At 41.0% G+C, this 16,479-nt stretch overlaps 1 protein-coding gene across 2 annotated transcripts in view; it reads left to right on the top strand.

Moving 5' to 3' along the window:
- The window catches only part of kmt2a (lysine (K)-specific methyltransferase 2A), a 34,923-nt gene that overhangs the window by 8,186 nt on the left and 10,258 nt on the right, over positions 1 to 16,479 (top strand). The window contains exons 2-25 of one of the 2 annotated variants that reach the window (XM_060887658.1): positions 3,538 to 3,610; positions 3,888 to 7,231; positions 7,906 to 8,083; positions 8,162 to 8,387; positions 9,174 to 9,238; positions 9,329 to 9,808; positions 9,947 to 10,020; positions 10,112 to 10,351; positions 10,526 to 10,672; positions 12,241 to 12,333; positions 12,435 to 12,555; positions 12,639 to 12,749; positions 12,916 to 13,100; positions 13,185 to 13,358; positions 13,513 to 13,623; positions 13,721 to 13,794; positions 14,467 to 14,657; positions 14,774 to 14,874; positions 15,082 to 15,219; positions 15,351 to 15,509; positions 15,600 to 15,717; positions 15,811 to 15,889; positions 15,977 to 16,137; positions 16,262 to 16,393. In XM_060887658.1, coding sequence (XP_060743641.1) covers positions 3,538 to 3,610; positions 3,888 to 7,231; positions 7,906 to 8,083; positions 8,162 to 8,387; positions 9,174 to 9,238; positions 9,329 to 9,808; positions 9,947 to 10,020; positions 10,112 to 10,351; positions 10,526 to 10,672; positions 12,241 to 12,333; positions 12,435 to 12,555; positions 12,639 to 12,749; positions 12,916 to 13,100; positions 13,185 to 13,358; positions 13,513 to 13,623; positions 13,721 to 13,794; positions 14,467 to 14,657; positions 14,774 to 14,874; positions 15,082 to 15,219; positions 15,351 to 15,509; positions 15,600 to 15,717; positions 15,811 to 15,889; positions 15,977 to 16,137; positions 16,262 to 16,393 — 6,775 coding nt within the window. Of the gene's footprint in view, positions 1 to 3,537; positions 3,611 to 3,887; positions 7,232 to 7,905; positions 8,084 to 8,161; positions 8,388 to 9,173; positions 9,239 to 9,328; positions 9,809 to 9,946; positions 10,021 to 10,111; positions 10,352 to 10,525; positions 10,673 to 12,240; positions 12,334 to 12,434; positions 12,556 to 12,638; positions 12,750 to 12,915; positions 13,101 to 13,184; positions 13,359 to 13,512; positions 13,624 to 13,720; positions 13,795 to 14,463; positions 14,658 to 14,773; positions 14,875 to 15,081; positions 15,220 to 15,350; positions 15,510 to 15,599; positions 15,718 to 15,810; positions 15,890 to 15,976; positions 16,138 to 16,261; positions 16,394 to 16,479 lie in introns of both variants that reach the window. The other variant, XM_060887657.1, reaches the window with a different exon arrangement.

Genomic DNA, 16,479 nt, shown 5'->3' with positions numbered 1-16,479 from the left:
ACACAATATTTAGTTTATTTGCACCAAATTCTGGTGCTGTTTGCCTTTCCTTTGTGGGTCATTTCGGCAGGAAATGAGTAAAGTCTTACTCAGGTGCTGGCTAAATGCTGGGCATCAATCCAAATTGTTAAATGCCAACATAGAAAAAAGAGATTTTTTCAATAGCTTTGCTGCAACTGCTACTGATCATACAGCCTTGACTGCTGATATAGAGCTTGTTAGCCCAAAACTTTTAGCTATAACCAATTTCCAATAAATCTTTTTATTATGTGACCTTCCTTTGAATGACTTTTCAGCTGTAGCAAAAGGTGTGGTTTTCAAATGGATGGCCATTTGGAAGAACTGTCCTTAAAACTAAGTACTTTTCAGCATCCCCTGCCTCGGCAGAGTAGTGTTGTTCTTCATGCAGTCAAAAACTCTGTAGCTTATTGATTGAGATTAATTCCATGTTTGCTGGAATTGGTGTAGGTCTGGTGTATTACTTGAAATCGCACAACAAGCTTTTCACAACTACAAGGATAAGACATTTTATGCACCAGGAAATATCCACATATACAAGAAGCCAGATGGCATCCATTGACATACCTTATTTGTCCAAAAGTATGTGAACCTTAGTATTTAACATCCTATTCCAAAACCATGGGCATTAATATTGCACAAGAGGCTGTGCATGGATGCTGGGGAGAAAGCCTGGTGAAAAATTTATGTTCCACTTCATCTCAAAAAGTGTTCCGTGGGGTTGAGGTCAGGGTTTGCTGCAGGCCACTGGAGGTTTTCCAGTCCAGCCTTGGCAAATCCAGGTCTTTGTGTATATCACTTGTGTACAGGGGTATTATCATGCCTCTTGGTTCCAATAAAGGGGAAAATGTATTGCTACAACATACAAAGACATTCATTACCATAGGTGCCCTGGTGCAGTGCATGATTTCATTCCAATCAAGCAGGAGCCACACCTGATTCCACCTGTTTAATCGGATGATCTTGGCATTTAGTAAACTCTGGTGTGGCTTGGTTGGAATGAAAGCTGATCCCACGATGGCCCATTCATACAATTCTGTTTTATACAATTCTTTTGACATTGTGGCAACACATTGGAGTGTAATGCACATGATTGTGATGGTCAGGCGTCCACATACGTCTGCTCATTTAATGTGTGTTCATGCTCTTTCTTTGCTCTCTGTGCCTCATGGAGCTTACCAGACTTGGAATTTGGTTCCCTATATTCTCTACTTTTACTTTTTTAAATGTATTTATTTGTGAGTTGTAATCATTTTGATTATTATGATTTAAAAGTATTGAAAAGCACCGTCAGGCTTATTTACACATTTCCAAACTCTGAGTGAATGTAGTGAAAGCGGGAACCTGAATGTTCCCATCACTGTTTTTACAACAACAAGCAGGCTGAAGCTGCCTGAAAGATATGCACAGCTCACTTTAGACTGGTTTGAATACAATGAGAACATGATCTGACAGTGATTTAATCCAACTTTGTAAAGTGAATGATAATATTGTGCATTATGGGTTGCTTGTAATGTTTTATTGAGCCAGTGGTGGTAGTAGTGGTGACGATGAAGATGATTTGAGAGTCGTTTAAATGTCTGATGGTTGCCAAAGGTTTGTTTACATTTTCTATTGTATGCTGTATTTCTGACCCAAGAACTGCTGAGGCTTGTTGTATTCTGCCTAAGCTTACACATATGCTATATTTCTAAGCTTTATTTTGTTCTGTTTGTGTAATATATTTAGCATAAATTTAGTTGGCATTAGCATGCATCTCAGATTATGATTGGACCTTACTTCATGTGATTGCTTTAAGCCGTTGGATGCTATTCTTGATGAAATCGTTACGCAGTCAGTGAAAACTTTTCCTGTAGGTTACTATAGATTTTGTTTTTGCTCTGGTAATTAAAACCCAAATCAGTCAAACAAACACAGTAAATGCCATAGTGTTTGCCATTTTGGTTTGATGTAAACAAAGTGGTGGAATTTGATAAATAACTGCTCGTTTTTTTTTTAAAGCCTACAAAGAACTGTACATACATGTAAGCCTTAGTGGAACAGGCACAGTGAGTTCAAAAATAAAGGGAATTATGACCTACCTAAACTGTTGTGACAGAATTAGACCAAAAGAACTATATATGGCTTTTGTAATAAGTGTTCCTCCTGGGCTCCCTTGAGGTCGAAGAGAGGTAGGCTGCAAAATAGTATGTAGGCCTGTAACACTATTAGATGTACTCGCCTTGTTTGTACAGTTTACTCTGTAGGATAAATGTGGACCTACTGTAAACCAACGTGTATGGCAAGTTAGCTGCATATTGAGCAATATTAAAACAGATTTAATTCTTTATCACTTGATGCATATGTTTATTTTAAATATTTATTTATTGCATTTTTAAACAGACTGACTTGTGCCATGTCTATCTATGTGGTTATACAACAGATAATAATAAAAATTTTAATAATAACTTAAGTCAGCAAATGTTTTAGTATTACCTAAAAATAACGAAATAAATCATCTACATCATGCATTTACATACACAGGGTGGACAAATGAAAGATTTTGTATGCTGCCCAGTAACATGTTTTTGTTGCCTGGAAACCAGTGACATTATTTGGCATTTTTGAGCTTCATTCATACATAAATATACATAAGTATATTTCTCAGAATTCCACATCTCTGCCCTTTTGTGGTACTGAACATATTACCTGTCATCAGTGCAGGTTAATTAATACAAATAGTTCCTACTGATGACCTGATGTTGTCTTATAATAACTGTGTACTTTTATGATTTTTATGATTATTAGGGATGAGCGAGTACAGCATTATCTGTATCTGTATCCGTATCTGTTAACCATATGAATTATCTGTATCCGTATCCGTACTCGGAGTGGGTGGGGCCTAACCCGGAAGTAGGCTTGTCTTGAAATGGGCGGGGCTTTAACCTGTAATAATTAATTTGTCATATTTATAACACTAGCTTACTACCTTTATGTTTTTATGAAATACAGCAAAAACGTGTCAGACACTCAGTGTCTGGTTACTGGTTAGAGACAGCTGAAGGTTTAAAAAAGAAAAAAAAATCTCTGACAGGCAGAGACGCAATGCGAGTCGCATTCTACCAAGCAAGCACCACGTCTGAACGAACCCACCTTTACCAGAACTCTACTGGTTAGTAAGTACGTATTATTAACGTTACAACCCGAAGTAAAAAGCTGAAGAAACCCTAAACGTTAACGGAAAAGACCCGCGAAACCGAGTGACTGAGGGAGAGACAGAGAGTAGCCGAGTATCCGGCTCATCTCTAATGATTGTGTTTTAGAATTTTTATTATTTAATGGACTATTTCAGAAAGCCGTCGCAGATTTTTACATTTTTATATCGCTGCCACAGTGCACAGAACTTTGTTCTGCAATCTCAGGCTGAATATAAATAAATGAATTAACAAATGACTAATTTCAGCTTGAAATTTATATTGATCAGATTTACATGTATTATTTATTACATAATGATTGAATCTCCCATGTTTATTTTTATAGGAGGATGCATTTGAAGGTTTTGATACAGTCATTGAAAATGGAAGAGTACATAGTCCAGGGTGGACCCCAACAGGTGATGTGTCTTAATCATATATCTATATATCATGCCATCTCACCATTTCATGCAGATATTTAACACATAAACGCTGTTTCCATTTTCTTGTTAATGTATTATTCTTTATGGAAACAATCATTTTAAGTTTTGAAAATAATTTAATGAAAGAATCTGAGTAGAAAAGATATAAAAGCTGACGTATGTTTATTAGTTATCTTTTTCAATTTGCCACAAAGGCCTTCATTTTCAGTAAGAAATGTATGTCAGTTTCTAAATCTTGTATTTTATTTGATAGCTAAATTGTCACAAGAGAAGAAGCCAAGAGGCCGCCCCCCGAGATGTTCGACTTTGCAGAAATTGGCTACACGTGTTGAACCTCATCCTCTGTCTGTCATTACAACTCCACCCACAGAAAAGATAAAGAGGCCACCAGGTAGACCTCCTGGATCTGGGGAAAAAAGAAGAGGCCGTCCTCCTGCGTCTGGCAACCAAAGAACCTGGTTGCAAGGTGGCCAATTGTTACCTAGTGATAGCAGGGATGTTGGACTGGATCACAACTGTAGTCCATCACTTGGCAAGGACATTGTGGATGATGACATTGAAAGAAAGGCTGCAAAGAGAACTCCCCTTGGATCAGTGCAGGAGCAGGAATCTGAGGACAAGTTAACAAAAGTGGGCCGTGATTCAAATGTGACCAAACTGAAGCGGATGCGTGATGTCAAAGTAAAGCCTCTTAAGTCTGGACTTTTAAAGGGTGTCCCAGTTCCCTTTGTGCCAAGACGGAGGCGTGGCAGACCTCCTTCTGCTGAACGCCTTAAGGCTGAGATTGCTGCTGCTTCCTTGGCCCTGGAGTTGTCCCCCTCTGAGTCTGGCACTGCCAAACATAAGACCTTCGGTGTTCGCCTAGAAGAGGATATGGATCCCGGTTCTACACAGCATCCCAAGCTCAGGGACTCTCATTCTGCTGATCAACACACTACTCCAGATTCCCCAGATTCTGAATCAGTTGTTAACCCAACGACACCTCCAAAACACGGAAGTCGTTTGGGTTTACGGCAAAGTCCTCGCCATATCAAGCCTGTGCGCACTGTCCCACCTTCCAAACGCACTGATGCCACTATTGCAAAGCAGTTACTGCAGCGAGCTAAGAAAGGGGCACGCAAAAAGAAACTGGAGGCAGCAGGTACTCAGGGAGCGGCAGCTATTGAATCTGGTATTAGGAAGAGAACAAGAACACAGCTAAAAAACATTCGGCAGTTTATAATGCCCGTGGTGAGTACAGTGTCCTTGCGGATTATTAAAACCCCTAAGCGCTTCATTGAAGATGAATTTAGTGCCCCTCCCCCACACATGAAAATTGCACGCATAGACTCTACTGTACCAGCTCCAGTCACCCATCCCTCAACAACATCCTCCACACTTGTTTCCACTGCTCCAAGTACAACTGGAACTGCGGCCGTTTCTGGGGCAGGTCCGCCTGTTGATACCTTCCCTCCTCCTCCACCCCCTGCACCTCCTGCCAATGCCACTGTTGCAACAGGAAGTCTCATCAGTAACAACAGCTGCAACAGTAATGGGCGTTTCAGTAGCAGTGCAGCATCTTGTGGCTCCAGTGCAGTGTCACAACATTCCTTCCAGCTCTCCTCGGGAGAGTCTTCACGCTCCAGCAGCCCTAGTCTAGATGACTCTTCTTGTGACTCACAAATTTCAGATGGCACCCAAGTGCTCTCAGAGGAGCCTGACCATTCCCCTTCCTCTCAGGGAGAGAGGGAGGCCAGCCTGCATCATTCCCCACGTCCACTGTCCCCACCATCTGAGCCTGAGACTGAGCACATGGAGTTAATGGAGCCAAACAGGCGAGGAAGAAGAGGTCAGGGCCTAAGGAGAGGCAACTTTGTGTCACGTGGTCGGAGCAATCTGATCAGCAATAGGAAAAGAGCAATCATCAGCCCTGCTACAGGTGTAATGATGTCCTCTTCTCAGGCAGGTTCCCAGCAGGCCTCTTCTACTGCTTCTTCATCATCTTCACCACCACCACCTCCAACTCTTCTTACTCCACCTCAGCCTCCTCAGTCAGCCTCATCCAATGTATCTGCCATAAGCGAACACCACCCCCACTCTTCGTGGATTATGCCACATCCCATTGCCCCTTTCCTGCCTAATCCTCCGATAATTCCTGGTTCTCATGACAAACGGCGTGCCATACTGCGGGAGCCCACATTTCGTTGGACATCATTGTCACGAATAGAGCAGCAATACTTCTCCTCTGCCAAGTATGCAAAAGAGGGCCTTATTCGTAAGCCTATATTTGACAACTTTCGCCCTCCACCTCTCACAGCTGAAGATGTGGGACTGATGCCTCCTGGACCTGGAGGAGGGGGAGTGGCCACAGGAGGGTTCCCTGCGTCAGGTGGTACAACTGGGGCAGGTACTAGGCTGTTTTCTCTGCATCATCATCATCACCAGCATCCCTCATCTCGTTTTGAGACTCCACTCCAAAAACGCAGCCCACTGCTCCGTGCCCCTCGCTTTACTCCCAGTGCTGCCCACTCCCGCATTTTTGAGTCAGTCACTCTGCCATCTTCCTCGGGAAGCAGCCCTAGCTCTCAGTCTCCTCTCCAGTCCACACCACCATCGAACAGACTGCCACGACACAGGAGGAGGAGAACATTTGGCCATTCTCGCATACAATCCAGATCCCCTTCGCACTCCATGACCACCAGGAGCAGTCAGTCAGGAGCCCAGTCTGGAAAGGGCTCTGCTGAACTTTCTGCACTAACTAGCTCTGTTCCTACTAGTGTGACCGGCAATTCCAGCCCTATACCTGGGATTGCAGTCAGTCCAGTTGCCCCAAGTGCCTTACCTCAAGCCCCTTTTAATACATTTTCATCAAGTTCACTTGGTCCTAATAGTCATAGAGCCTCTGATGTTCGAAGAGTGGATGTGACCCTTGGTGGTGGTGTGAGTTCTGCCTCTTCCTCGTCACAGCTCTTCCCTCGTTTTGCTTCCAGTCCCCAAGGTTCAAGTGGGAGCACTGTAAAATTAGGGAGAGAGAGGAGTGTTTCAACTTCACGAGATACCCTACCCAAGGAGAAAGATAGAGAGACAGAGAGAAGTAAAGTGGACCGTGGAAAGGAAAATAAAAAAGAAGCCAAAAAAGACTGGGAAAAAAGAGGGAAGAGCCTTGCTACAGATAGTCCTACTAATTCCACTTCAAGCCTTTTTGCTGTGGATGGTAAGGATGTAGAGGAAACCTTCAGCCAGAAAAAGACTATTGGGCAAAAGAAATCTGTTTCTGTTGAGTCTGGTGCAGAGACCCCATCAGCTGACACAAACATAATCCAACCAACAAGGGCACTGTTATCTAAAGGACGTGTGTCCAAAAAAGGCAGATTGCCAGAAAAAGGTATGGAGGCTGATGAAATGGAGAAGAACAAAGAGAGATCTGCCACACTTGTCCCACCCATCCATTCCAGAAAACTACCCTCTACACCATCCCTAGGTTCCATGCTCGCCCTTGCTGAAAAACAACCAGCCACAGACAGACGTGTGGCAGGTCTCCTGAAAAAGGCTAAAGCCCAGCTCTTTAACATAGAAAAGAGCAAGTCCTTGAAAACAGTGGATCAGCCTAAAGTGCAGGTTGGTGTTCAAACATGTTCTTCTTCTTGTTTTTTTCCTCATATGTGCTTATTTGTCTTATTTTGAAACCAAATTCTGTCTACCTATTGACCCTAACTAGCTACAAAAAACTAATGTAAAACATTTGCCATTATCTATCTATTGATAGAAGAATTCAAACTAGCAGGCAGAATCTCTCACTGTCTGCTTTATTAGGAAGACATGTACACTTGTTCATTGTTCATATGCATAAAACTATGCACATACAGGTTAAGAGCTTCAGTTAGCCTAATGCTTAAAGTCTATAATAGTATTTCTCAAAGGTCTGAAATAAACTTCGGCAAGATGGAACAGTTACGGTTGCACTTTTGGAAGCTGGTTAGGCACAGGATTGTTTTGGAGGTGTATGTTAAAAACAAAATAAATAAATAAACCAATTATTTGTTTGGAAGACCCACTAAATGTCTGAAGTGCTTAATCTTTTTGACTTTTCACTTTTTTGCACAAACAGAACAAATGCTCCTGGCTTAGTGCATTTTTGCAATGATAGGGACTTGGCTGAATTGATTGTGTTGATGAATGCAGCTTTAACACCACACACATTTTTAGCACCAAAATATCGATATATTTAATTACTATTCAATTAAAATAATGCAATAAATTTACTAACTTAGTAAAAATGTTTGTTTGCATAGGGTCAAGAAAGTGATTCTTCTGAAGCATCAGTCCGTGGTCCACGGATCAAGCACGTGTGCCGTCGTGCTGCAGTAGCATTGGGTCGCAATCGTGCTGTGTTCCCAGATGATATGCCCACCCTTAGTGCCTTGCCATGGGAGGAGAGAGAAAAGATCCTGTCTTCCATGGGGAATGATGGTGAACATTTTCTAGTAGTATTATTGTCTTAGTATCTGTTAATAAGTTTACACTTTATTCATTCTGATTCTCTTGCAGATAAATCTTCAGTGGCAGGTTCAGAAGAGGCAGAGCCTGCTTCTCCTCCCCTAAAACCAGTAACAAGACACAAAACTGTCCAGGAAGCCACACCCAGAAAGGGTCGGCGCTCACGCCGTTGTGGGCAGTGTCCTGGTTGTCAAGTCCCAGAGGACTGCGGGAAATGCGCCAACTGTCTGGATAAGCCTAAGTTCGGAGGACGCAACATTAAAAAACAATGCTGCAAGTAAGTATGAGCTTCAAATCTGAAGGGAAAAAGTGTACTGTGTCATACACAGTTTTGACTGTTTTGCATCCTACCTACACTTGTATCCCTAAATTTAAATAAAAAGTTATTTATTGCACAGAGGATGTGATGGTTCAGTGGTTAAGGCTTCGGGTTACTGAGCAGAAGGTCGGGGTTCAAGCCCACAAGCTGCCGAGATATCAATGTTGGGTCTTTGAGCAAGGCCCTTAACCTCACCTGCTCCAGGGGCACCTTACTATGGCTGACCCTGCGCTCTGACCCCAGGGCTCATAATAACCTGGGATATGCGAAAACTTAAAGCATTTCACTGCATGTCATACTCTGTATGTGTCAAATAAAATTTTGATTTGAATTTATCACTATCACTTTTCTAATATTTTGTAGCTAGCATCTTTATTGATGTCTTTAAATACAAGTCTTTTAAGCGCTATTTTAAGACTTTTAAGAAGTCTTTTAAGCGCTATTTCTTTGTGCAACATTACAGGATTGCTGGCATATATATGTTTGTTTACAGGCATATATACTATGATAGCATATTGCTCTATTATTGCACTATTACTTAGTGTCATTAAATGACCGCCCATTAAAGGCTTTGCATTTGACAGTGGTTTTTATTTTTACTAAACACTTAATTGCTGTTGCAGTATACTATATTGCATGGTTATTTTTTATGTAACCTTGAACTTTTAACGTCACCTTTCATGGCTTGAGTGCTTCAGAAATAACAGAAGTTTAAAACAGAAATAAATCTGTCCGTTTTCACAGGGAAAGGAAGTGCCAGAACTTGCAGTGGATGCCATCAAAAATGTTTCTTCAGAAGCAAGCAAAAGGTCAGTGTACCACTCCCTCTTCAAGCATGCAAAGTTCAAGGAACATTGGCATTTTCCCCCATGTATACATTGCATCTTATTTTTTTTTAGGTAAAAAAGATAAGAAGAAAAGCAAAGTGCCAGAAAAAAAGGAAGCCCATCACTCTGTCAAACCTCAGTGTTCTGAGGTAAACCTCAAATCAACTCCAGCTCCCTCAAAGGATGACCCTCCAGTGAAGAAAAGTGACACTCCACCGCCAGTACAGGAAGAGGACACACAAAAACAACATACACCATCCCCACCACCATCCAGCTCTTCCCCAGACAACGATCCCCCTTTAATTCCCAGCCCAGAGGACACAAGACATTTAGCTCCTAGTTCCGTCTATAAGAAGGATCGAAAGCTGTCCAGCCCTTTATCCAGGTCCCCACACACCACTGCGTCTACCCAACCACCAGAACCATCTCAAGACAACATGCAGCAGCAAACCCAGACTCCAGCAAAAAAGGAAGGACCAACAAAGTCACCATCTATTGAACCAAAAAAGAAGCCCCAACAGCATACTCAGCCTTCATCTGCTGTATCTTCTGGTAGTTTTCTGTTATCCTTACTATCACTCTCGTCATAATCCCCATGCCTTTTGTGTGCCCTGGATGTTTCATTTGAATACACATAGATCTTTTTTTTTCTCCTTTTTTATTTTATCTTTTTTCTTTTTCTTTTTTCAGCTTCGGACGCAAAGCAAATAAAAAAGCAGGCTGTTCATTGTGGTACTCCACCAAAGCCAAAACCAAAGGAGAAGGTGAGAGCTTCCTGCTAAGTACTTTTTTTTGTGTTGTTTTATACACTACTTGGCTCAGATTTTGACCACCCACCTAAATTGTTGTTTATAGGAGAAACAGATGGTCACCAAACCTGATCGCAGTACTTTAAACTTCCTGAGCACTCCCTCGATTGGGGGCACTGCCAAGCAGAAAGCACCCTCCGACGGAGTGCATCGAATTAGTGTGGATTTTAAAGAGGACTTTGACATTGAGAAGGTGTGGGAAATGGGTGGGCTCAGCATCCTCACCTCTGTGCCAATCACCCCACAAGTGGTCTGCTTTCTCTGTGCCAGCAGTGGCAATGTGGAGGTAAGGAAGTCTCGGTCACTGTGTGGTACTGTATTCTGTATTTAGATGATGGAAAAAATACACCTCCCTTTTGCAAGATTAGGTCACAGACTTGGTCTGCAAACCCTGTTCTCTCTTTTTAGACACTGAATTATACAACAATGTTCTCACACTGTCTGTGTGGCCTTTCCACAGTTTGTGTTCTGCCAGGTGTGCTGTGAGCCTTTCCATATCTTTTGCTTGGGGGAGACCGAACGCCCCCTAAATGAAGAGTGGGAGAACTGGTGTTGCCGCCGGTGCCGGTTCTGTCACGTCTGTGGCCACCAGCACCAAAAGAATAAAGTAAGGTTTTTTTACATACTATTGTTAGAATCGATGCATTGCATTGATATTATACTCAGAAATATAAATGAATGTTGTTGCATCTAATGTTTGAATTATACCGGATTAGGAAAATTTATGTAACCCCCTTTTCACCCGTGATCGTCACCTGAACCACCTGACTAGCTAGTTATTTAGGGTTAAACTACAATATGTATAGCAATGGCGCAACAGGATCCTGGATTCTCAGCGGTGGAATGGTGAACTGGCTGATCTCCCTGCACTTAAGTAGAATTATAATACAACCCGGAAATAGTATGTGAGGTGGCTAACGAAGAACCTCCATTAATATCCAGTAGCGCGGTGCCTCCACTGGTGATTACTACACTTACTGGTAGTGAGCAGTGTGTAATGTATATCACCAAAACATGAAAATACATTCAAATACAGTACAATGTCCTAAACTTGGTGTGTGTATGTGTGTGTGTGCGTGCGTGTGTGTATGTGTGTGTGTGTGTGTGTGTGTGCGTGCGTGTGTGTAGGTGTGTGTTAATGAGTTGCCTCTATACCCAGTTATAACAACATAGAAACAAATAAGAGTTTATTAATTGTTACCTGCAATAGTTAGACTGCAGCTTCAAGGCAAATTTCCAGAAATATAACATCAAACTTATCATTCATAAGGCCTTCAAATGTAATAAAAGGACGTGTAAAAACAATGCTTTTGGATATCAATTAAACCAACAAACTTAATAGCTCTCAAAGCGCATGTTGTTGGGGCCCGTTGGTGCACTTTATACAACTCACCAAGTTAAAGAGTTCAATAGCTATTATTTAGCTTCTCACTCACTACTTTCTGATCCTCTGCTTCACAAAATGTCCGTACTCACGGCCGAAGCGATGCCTCGTAGTATCCTTTAGCCCGCAAAACTCCAAATTCCTTTTTCTTTATTTTTTTTCAGCTCGCCCCTCGTGCGCACTTCTCCAAGTCTTACTCCGTTCGCGGGCTTCCTCGTTTTTTGGGCCCGCCCCCCCCTGCATTCATTGGCAGATGCTTCCAATTGGCTCGTGAAACAAATAAACTTGATTGGATAAATGTACACATAGTCCCACATCATATCAGATGCTCAAAAACGCAAAGCATTCATGTACATTAAAGCAAAGGCAGCAAATAAACATACAGGGCAACACAATTGACACAATTCAGTACCTCTACTTTACAGGTGCTTACATGACCTGATCACTCAAGATCTAACTTTTATATACTTTACATTTTTTTCTCCAAAGTAAAGGCTACACAACTTAGAGGGTCAGAAATACCAGCCATTTGCAATGCACTCAAAATTCACATCTGATTCTAGTGTTTTATTCTTGCACAATGATACTTATGCAAACAAAAGCAAGTACCTGTGTTTTATTTTGGCAGTTGATATGCACTTGTTCTTTTTAAAACTCTAAATTTGTAAAAGCAGATAGAAGCTCAAGCTGTAACCTGGGGCAGCAATCAAACAGCACTACTTGCTGCTGTATCATATAAACCTGAAATTAGCTCTGAATCTGAGCCATTACTTTTCTTCCCTTTTACACAGGAGCTGCTGGATTGTGATAAGTGCCGAAACAGCTTTCACCCTGAGTGCCTGGGACCCAACTATCCTACAAGACCAACCAAGAAAAGAATCTGGGTATTACAGACACTCATTTCCTGATTTTTTTTTTTTTTTTAATCAATTTTAAATATGCTGTTTTGATTGCAGTTATTTATTGAGATTAACATCCTCCACAGGTTTGTACCAAGTGTGTTTGCTGTAAAAGTTGTGGGGCTACCAAACCAGGAAAGACTTGGGATGCCCAGTGGTCACATGACTTCTCCTTGTGTCATGACTGTGCCAAACGTTTTGCTAAAGGTGGGTGTTGATCACCATGAAAGTTGTTTTGTTAATGTGGAAACACATTAGAGGCATCTAATATGTGTAAAATCTGTCTGTAGGAAACTTCTGCCCTCTGTGTAACAAGTGCTATGACGATGATTATGAAAATAAAATGATGCCATGTGGAAAGTGTAATCACTGGGTTCATGCCAAATGTGAGAAGCTTACTGGTGAGTGGACTGTTTGGTCTCCTGTTCAGCCTTTATAGCACTTTGAAAGTAGAAAATAAATATGAATTATTTTGTATTCTGTGATAACTATAGTACTTTTTTGTACTATTATCTTGGCTTTCTCTTTGATGGAAAAAAACCCACAAATTTACTATTTTTATTTTAGATGAGATGTACGAGTTATTATCCAGATTGCCTAAAAACGCGGCCTATACCTGTGTTAACTGTACTGAGCACCACCCACCTAAGTGGCGAACTGCCTTGGAGAAGGACATCCAGAGCAGTATGCGCCAAGTTCTTACTGCACTCCTCAACTCCCGCACTTCCACTCACCTTCTCCATTACAGACAAGTAACTATTCCCAGCTAATAATATCTACCTGCATGTACCACTTTTTTCCCTCGTTTTAACTGATTCATGCCCTTTGTGTCATAGGTGGTGATGAAGCCACCTGAGTTGAACCCAGAAACTGAAGAAAGCCTCCCCTCACGGCGTTCCCCTGAAGGGCCTGACCCTCCTCTTCTTACAGAGGTTTCTCTGCCCAGTGATTCTCCCCTTGACTTAGCATCTGTGGAAAAGAAAATGAATTCAGGGCACTACAGATCTGTGGTAAGGGATTTGATTTTTTTTTTTTTATTTGAAAGGGGCTTAAATATGTTTTAGATTAAATAGTTTTGCAAGAGCATGTTAATATGTGCAGAGATTGGATGCTGTTTTTTTTCCCCCCGGGAATTAAATATTGCTGATTTTTCATGTTTTTCAGCTGGACTTTAGTGATGATATTGTGAGAATCGTCCAGACATCCATTAATTTAGAGGGAGGTCAGCCAGAAAGCAGAAAGGCTAACAGCATGGTGAAGTCCTTCTTTATCCGGGTAAGGCCTAAGCAAGAGCAGGCACAGTGTTTACAGTAGATTGTGCTTTAGGCCTCTGGTGCTGTTTATAACACTAACAATGTTATGCTCCTCACAGCAAATGGAACGGGTTTTTCCTTGGTTCAATGTGAAGGAATCAAAATTCTGGGAGGCACACAAAGTCTCTTACAAGTTAGTTTTTTCCCCTCTTTTAATCATTTCATATGTTTTCTATTTGAAGCATTATCATTTGGTTTATTTTCTTGTCCAGTATATGACCTCTGTTATATATCTGATATTTTTATTTATTAAGTTTCAAGTGTATTTATTAACTATTTATTACAAGCCGTTTCCTAATTCAAAAGAATGCTGAGAGGTCTTATCTGAACATTTAATATAGGGCATGGGACCATATGTTTCAGTGGTAGAATAACCTTGATATAAAGTGAAGCTGTAACAGCTTGTCAGTAGAGTATCACCTGTCCATGGGGAATGCATGGTTTAGTTCTATTGTTGAAGACCAGCCACAAGCATCCTATTTCACATAGGTGCTTTGACAAGTCTTGTGGTTGCCCTGTGGTTAGTCTGCGGTAGACTTTGTCTGTTAATGTGAATTATTCATGGGTATGTGAGACATCGTGTTGTATATTTAGAAAATCCCCTTTCCTTATTACACTGTAGTTTTTTTTTTTTTTGTATCTTTACCAGTCCCCAGCACAACAGAACCATTTATCTGACATTAGTGTTGTCAACCATTCAGTGGTGAATCCATCAGGGAATATTTTCTTAAATCAGGTCTATCTGTGTCTGCATATCTACTGTTTAAAGTGATGCTAAGATATTTTCTTCTTTTTGCCGCAGTAGTGGTTTACTTCCTAATGCTGTACTACCTCCTTCTCTGGATCACAACTATGCCCAGTGGCAGGAGAGGGAAGACATGGCATGTGCAGAGCACCATCTCTCTATGAAGATTATTCCTGCTCCTTGTTCTAGAGCTCCTGGAGAACCTGACTTCCCAATTGTACCTCCTCCTCCACCTCCACAGCTTATGCATGGTGAGGAACAAAAGGACCCAATTTTAGCTTACTTTTTTCAGACTAGAATATGTATTTTAAGTGAGCTTGTTTTTCTTTTCTTATTTCTTCTCTCTCTACCACGAAAAACGACTTAGACCTTAGTCAAGAAGAGAGCCCCGAGCTTCCCCTTCCCTCTGGTATTGGTGACAATAGACAATGTGTACTTTGTCTCAACTATGGGGATCAGAAGGCAAATGTAAGTCGACGCACAGTTGTCAGAGGTTTTTCAGAAACAGAAATTGGCCTTTGAACATGTCCAGAACTTTTACAGAAGCATCTAATGTACCACTTTTACAATTTGAATTTCTCTACAGTTACATGTGCATGCTTTTGTCAGTTTTTAAGAAATAAACACCTGAAATGCATCAGTCTGTTAAGTGTATAGAGTTTTCATTTCTGATAGGAATGCGGAAGGCTGCTTTACATTTTCCAAAATGAGTGGGCTCATGTGAACTGTGCATTGTGGTCAGTGGAGGTATTTGAGGACGATGACGGGTCTCTCAAAAATGTCCATATGGCAGTAAGCCGTGGCAGACAGCTGGTAAGGCAGTGTTATCATGTATTGTGTCTGTTCAGAAGATTTACTGTTTAATTTAAGCTGTTTAAGTTCTTTCATTGTTTAATACCATTTTACCTTGAGGTATTGAATTGTTCTGTTTTTTTTTTTTTTAGCACTGTGAGAACTGTCAAAAGCCAGGAGCCACCGTAGGGTGCTGTCTTACATCCTGCTCAAATAACTACCACTTCATGTGTGCTCGTCAGTGCCACTGTGCCTTTCTGGAAGACAAAAAGGTGTATTGCCAGCGGCACAGAGACTTAGTCAAAGGCGAGGTAGGAAAGTCACTGCTTTATCATTATTTATGTTTTCCCACATCAGCAGTTGAAGTCATACATATCAATAATATTGGAAATGTTGTCTAGGTACTGTCAGACACAGGATTTGAAGTGACTCGGAGGATTCTGGTGGACTTTGAAGGCATCACTTTAAGAAGAAAGTTTCTCCATGGTCTTAAACCAGATAATGTCCACATGATGATAGGTATTTTAAAAAATGGTGTAACATTTTTACAAATTTGATTAGAAAAATGTATTTATGTAAATTATGACATGGTGAACTTTTTTTTTAACGTAGGTTCCATGACTATTGATTGCCTCGGTATGTTAACGGAGCTCTCAGATTGTGAGAGAAAACTCTTTCCCATTGGATATCAGTAAGTAGTTAATTATGTTAATCACAATGTTTATTTGTGTGTTAATTAAAAAGTGTTTAAGGTGTAAGTTACATCCTCTATTTTAAGATGCTCAAGGGTTTACTGGAGTACACTGGATGCCCGCAAACGATGCGTCTACACCTGTAGAATTCTGGCATGCCGCCCTCTAGTGGCAGACAACACCAGTAACAGCATAGTCATGCAAGAAAACAATTGTACTATTGCTCACAGTCCACCTCTAACCTTGGGTAAGTTTTGTTTTACTGTAAAATTAGTTGCAATTTGGTAATTTTTTATTCATTTATTTATTTATTTATTTATTTGTGCTAAATGTGATTTTTCTAAAAAATACTTAACTGCTATTTCTTTCAGAAGAGACAAACTCATCACTGTCACCTGATTCAGTTTCTGTTGACCATAACATCTTGCCCATGATTCCAAAATCAAGGGTTTATTTTAGAAACAGACACCCCAGTTACCCACCCTGCCATCTCCCCTCTCCAGGTATCCAGGTTAAACATGTGTATTATTATTATTCATCCTTTGGGCTATGGCTTTTTAAAAAATAACATTTTGGTTTTGTCTGTTTT

The sequence above is a fragment of the Tachysurus vachellii genome, chromosome 15 (genome assembly GCF_030014155.1).
Source record: "Tachysurus vachellii isolate PV-2020 chromosome 15, HZAU_Pvac_v1, whole genome shotgun sequence".
NCBI classification, from domain to species: Eukaryota; Metazoa; Chordata; class Actinopteri; order Siluriformes; family Bagridae; genus Tachysurus; species Tachysurus vachellii.
Note: the sequence above shows the minus strand (reverse complement) of the source record. Positions and strands in the feature narration are given on the sequence as shown.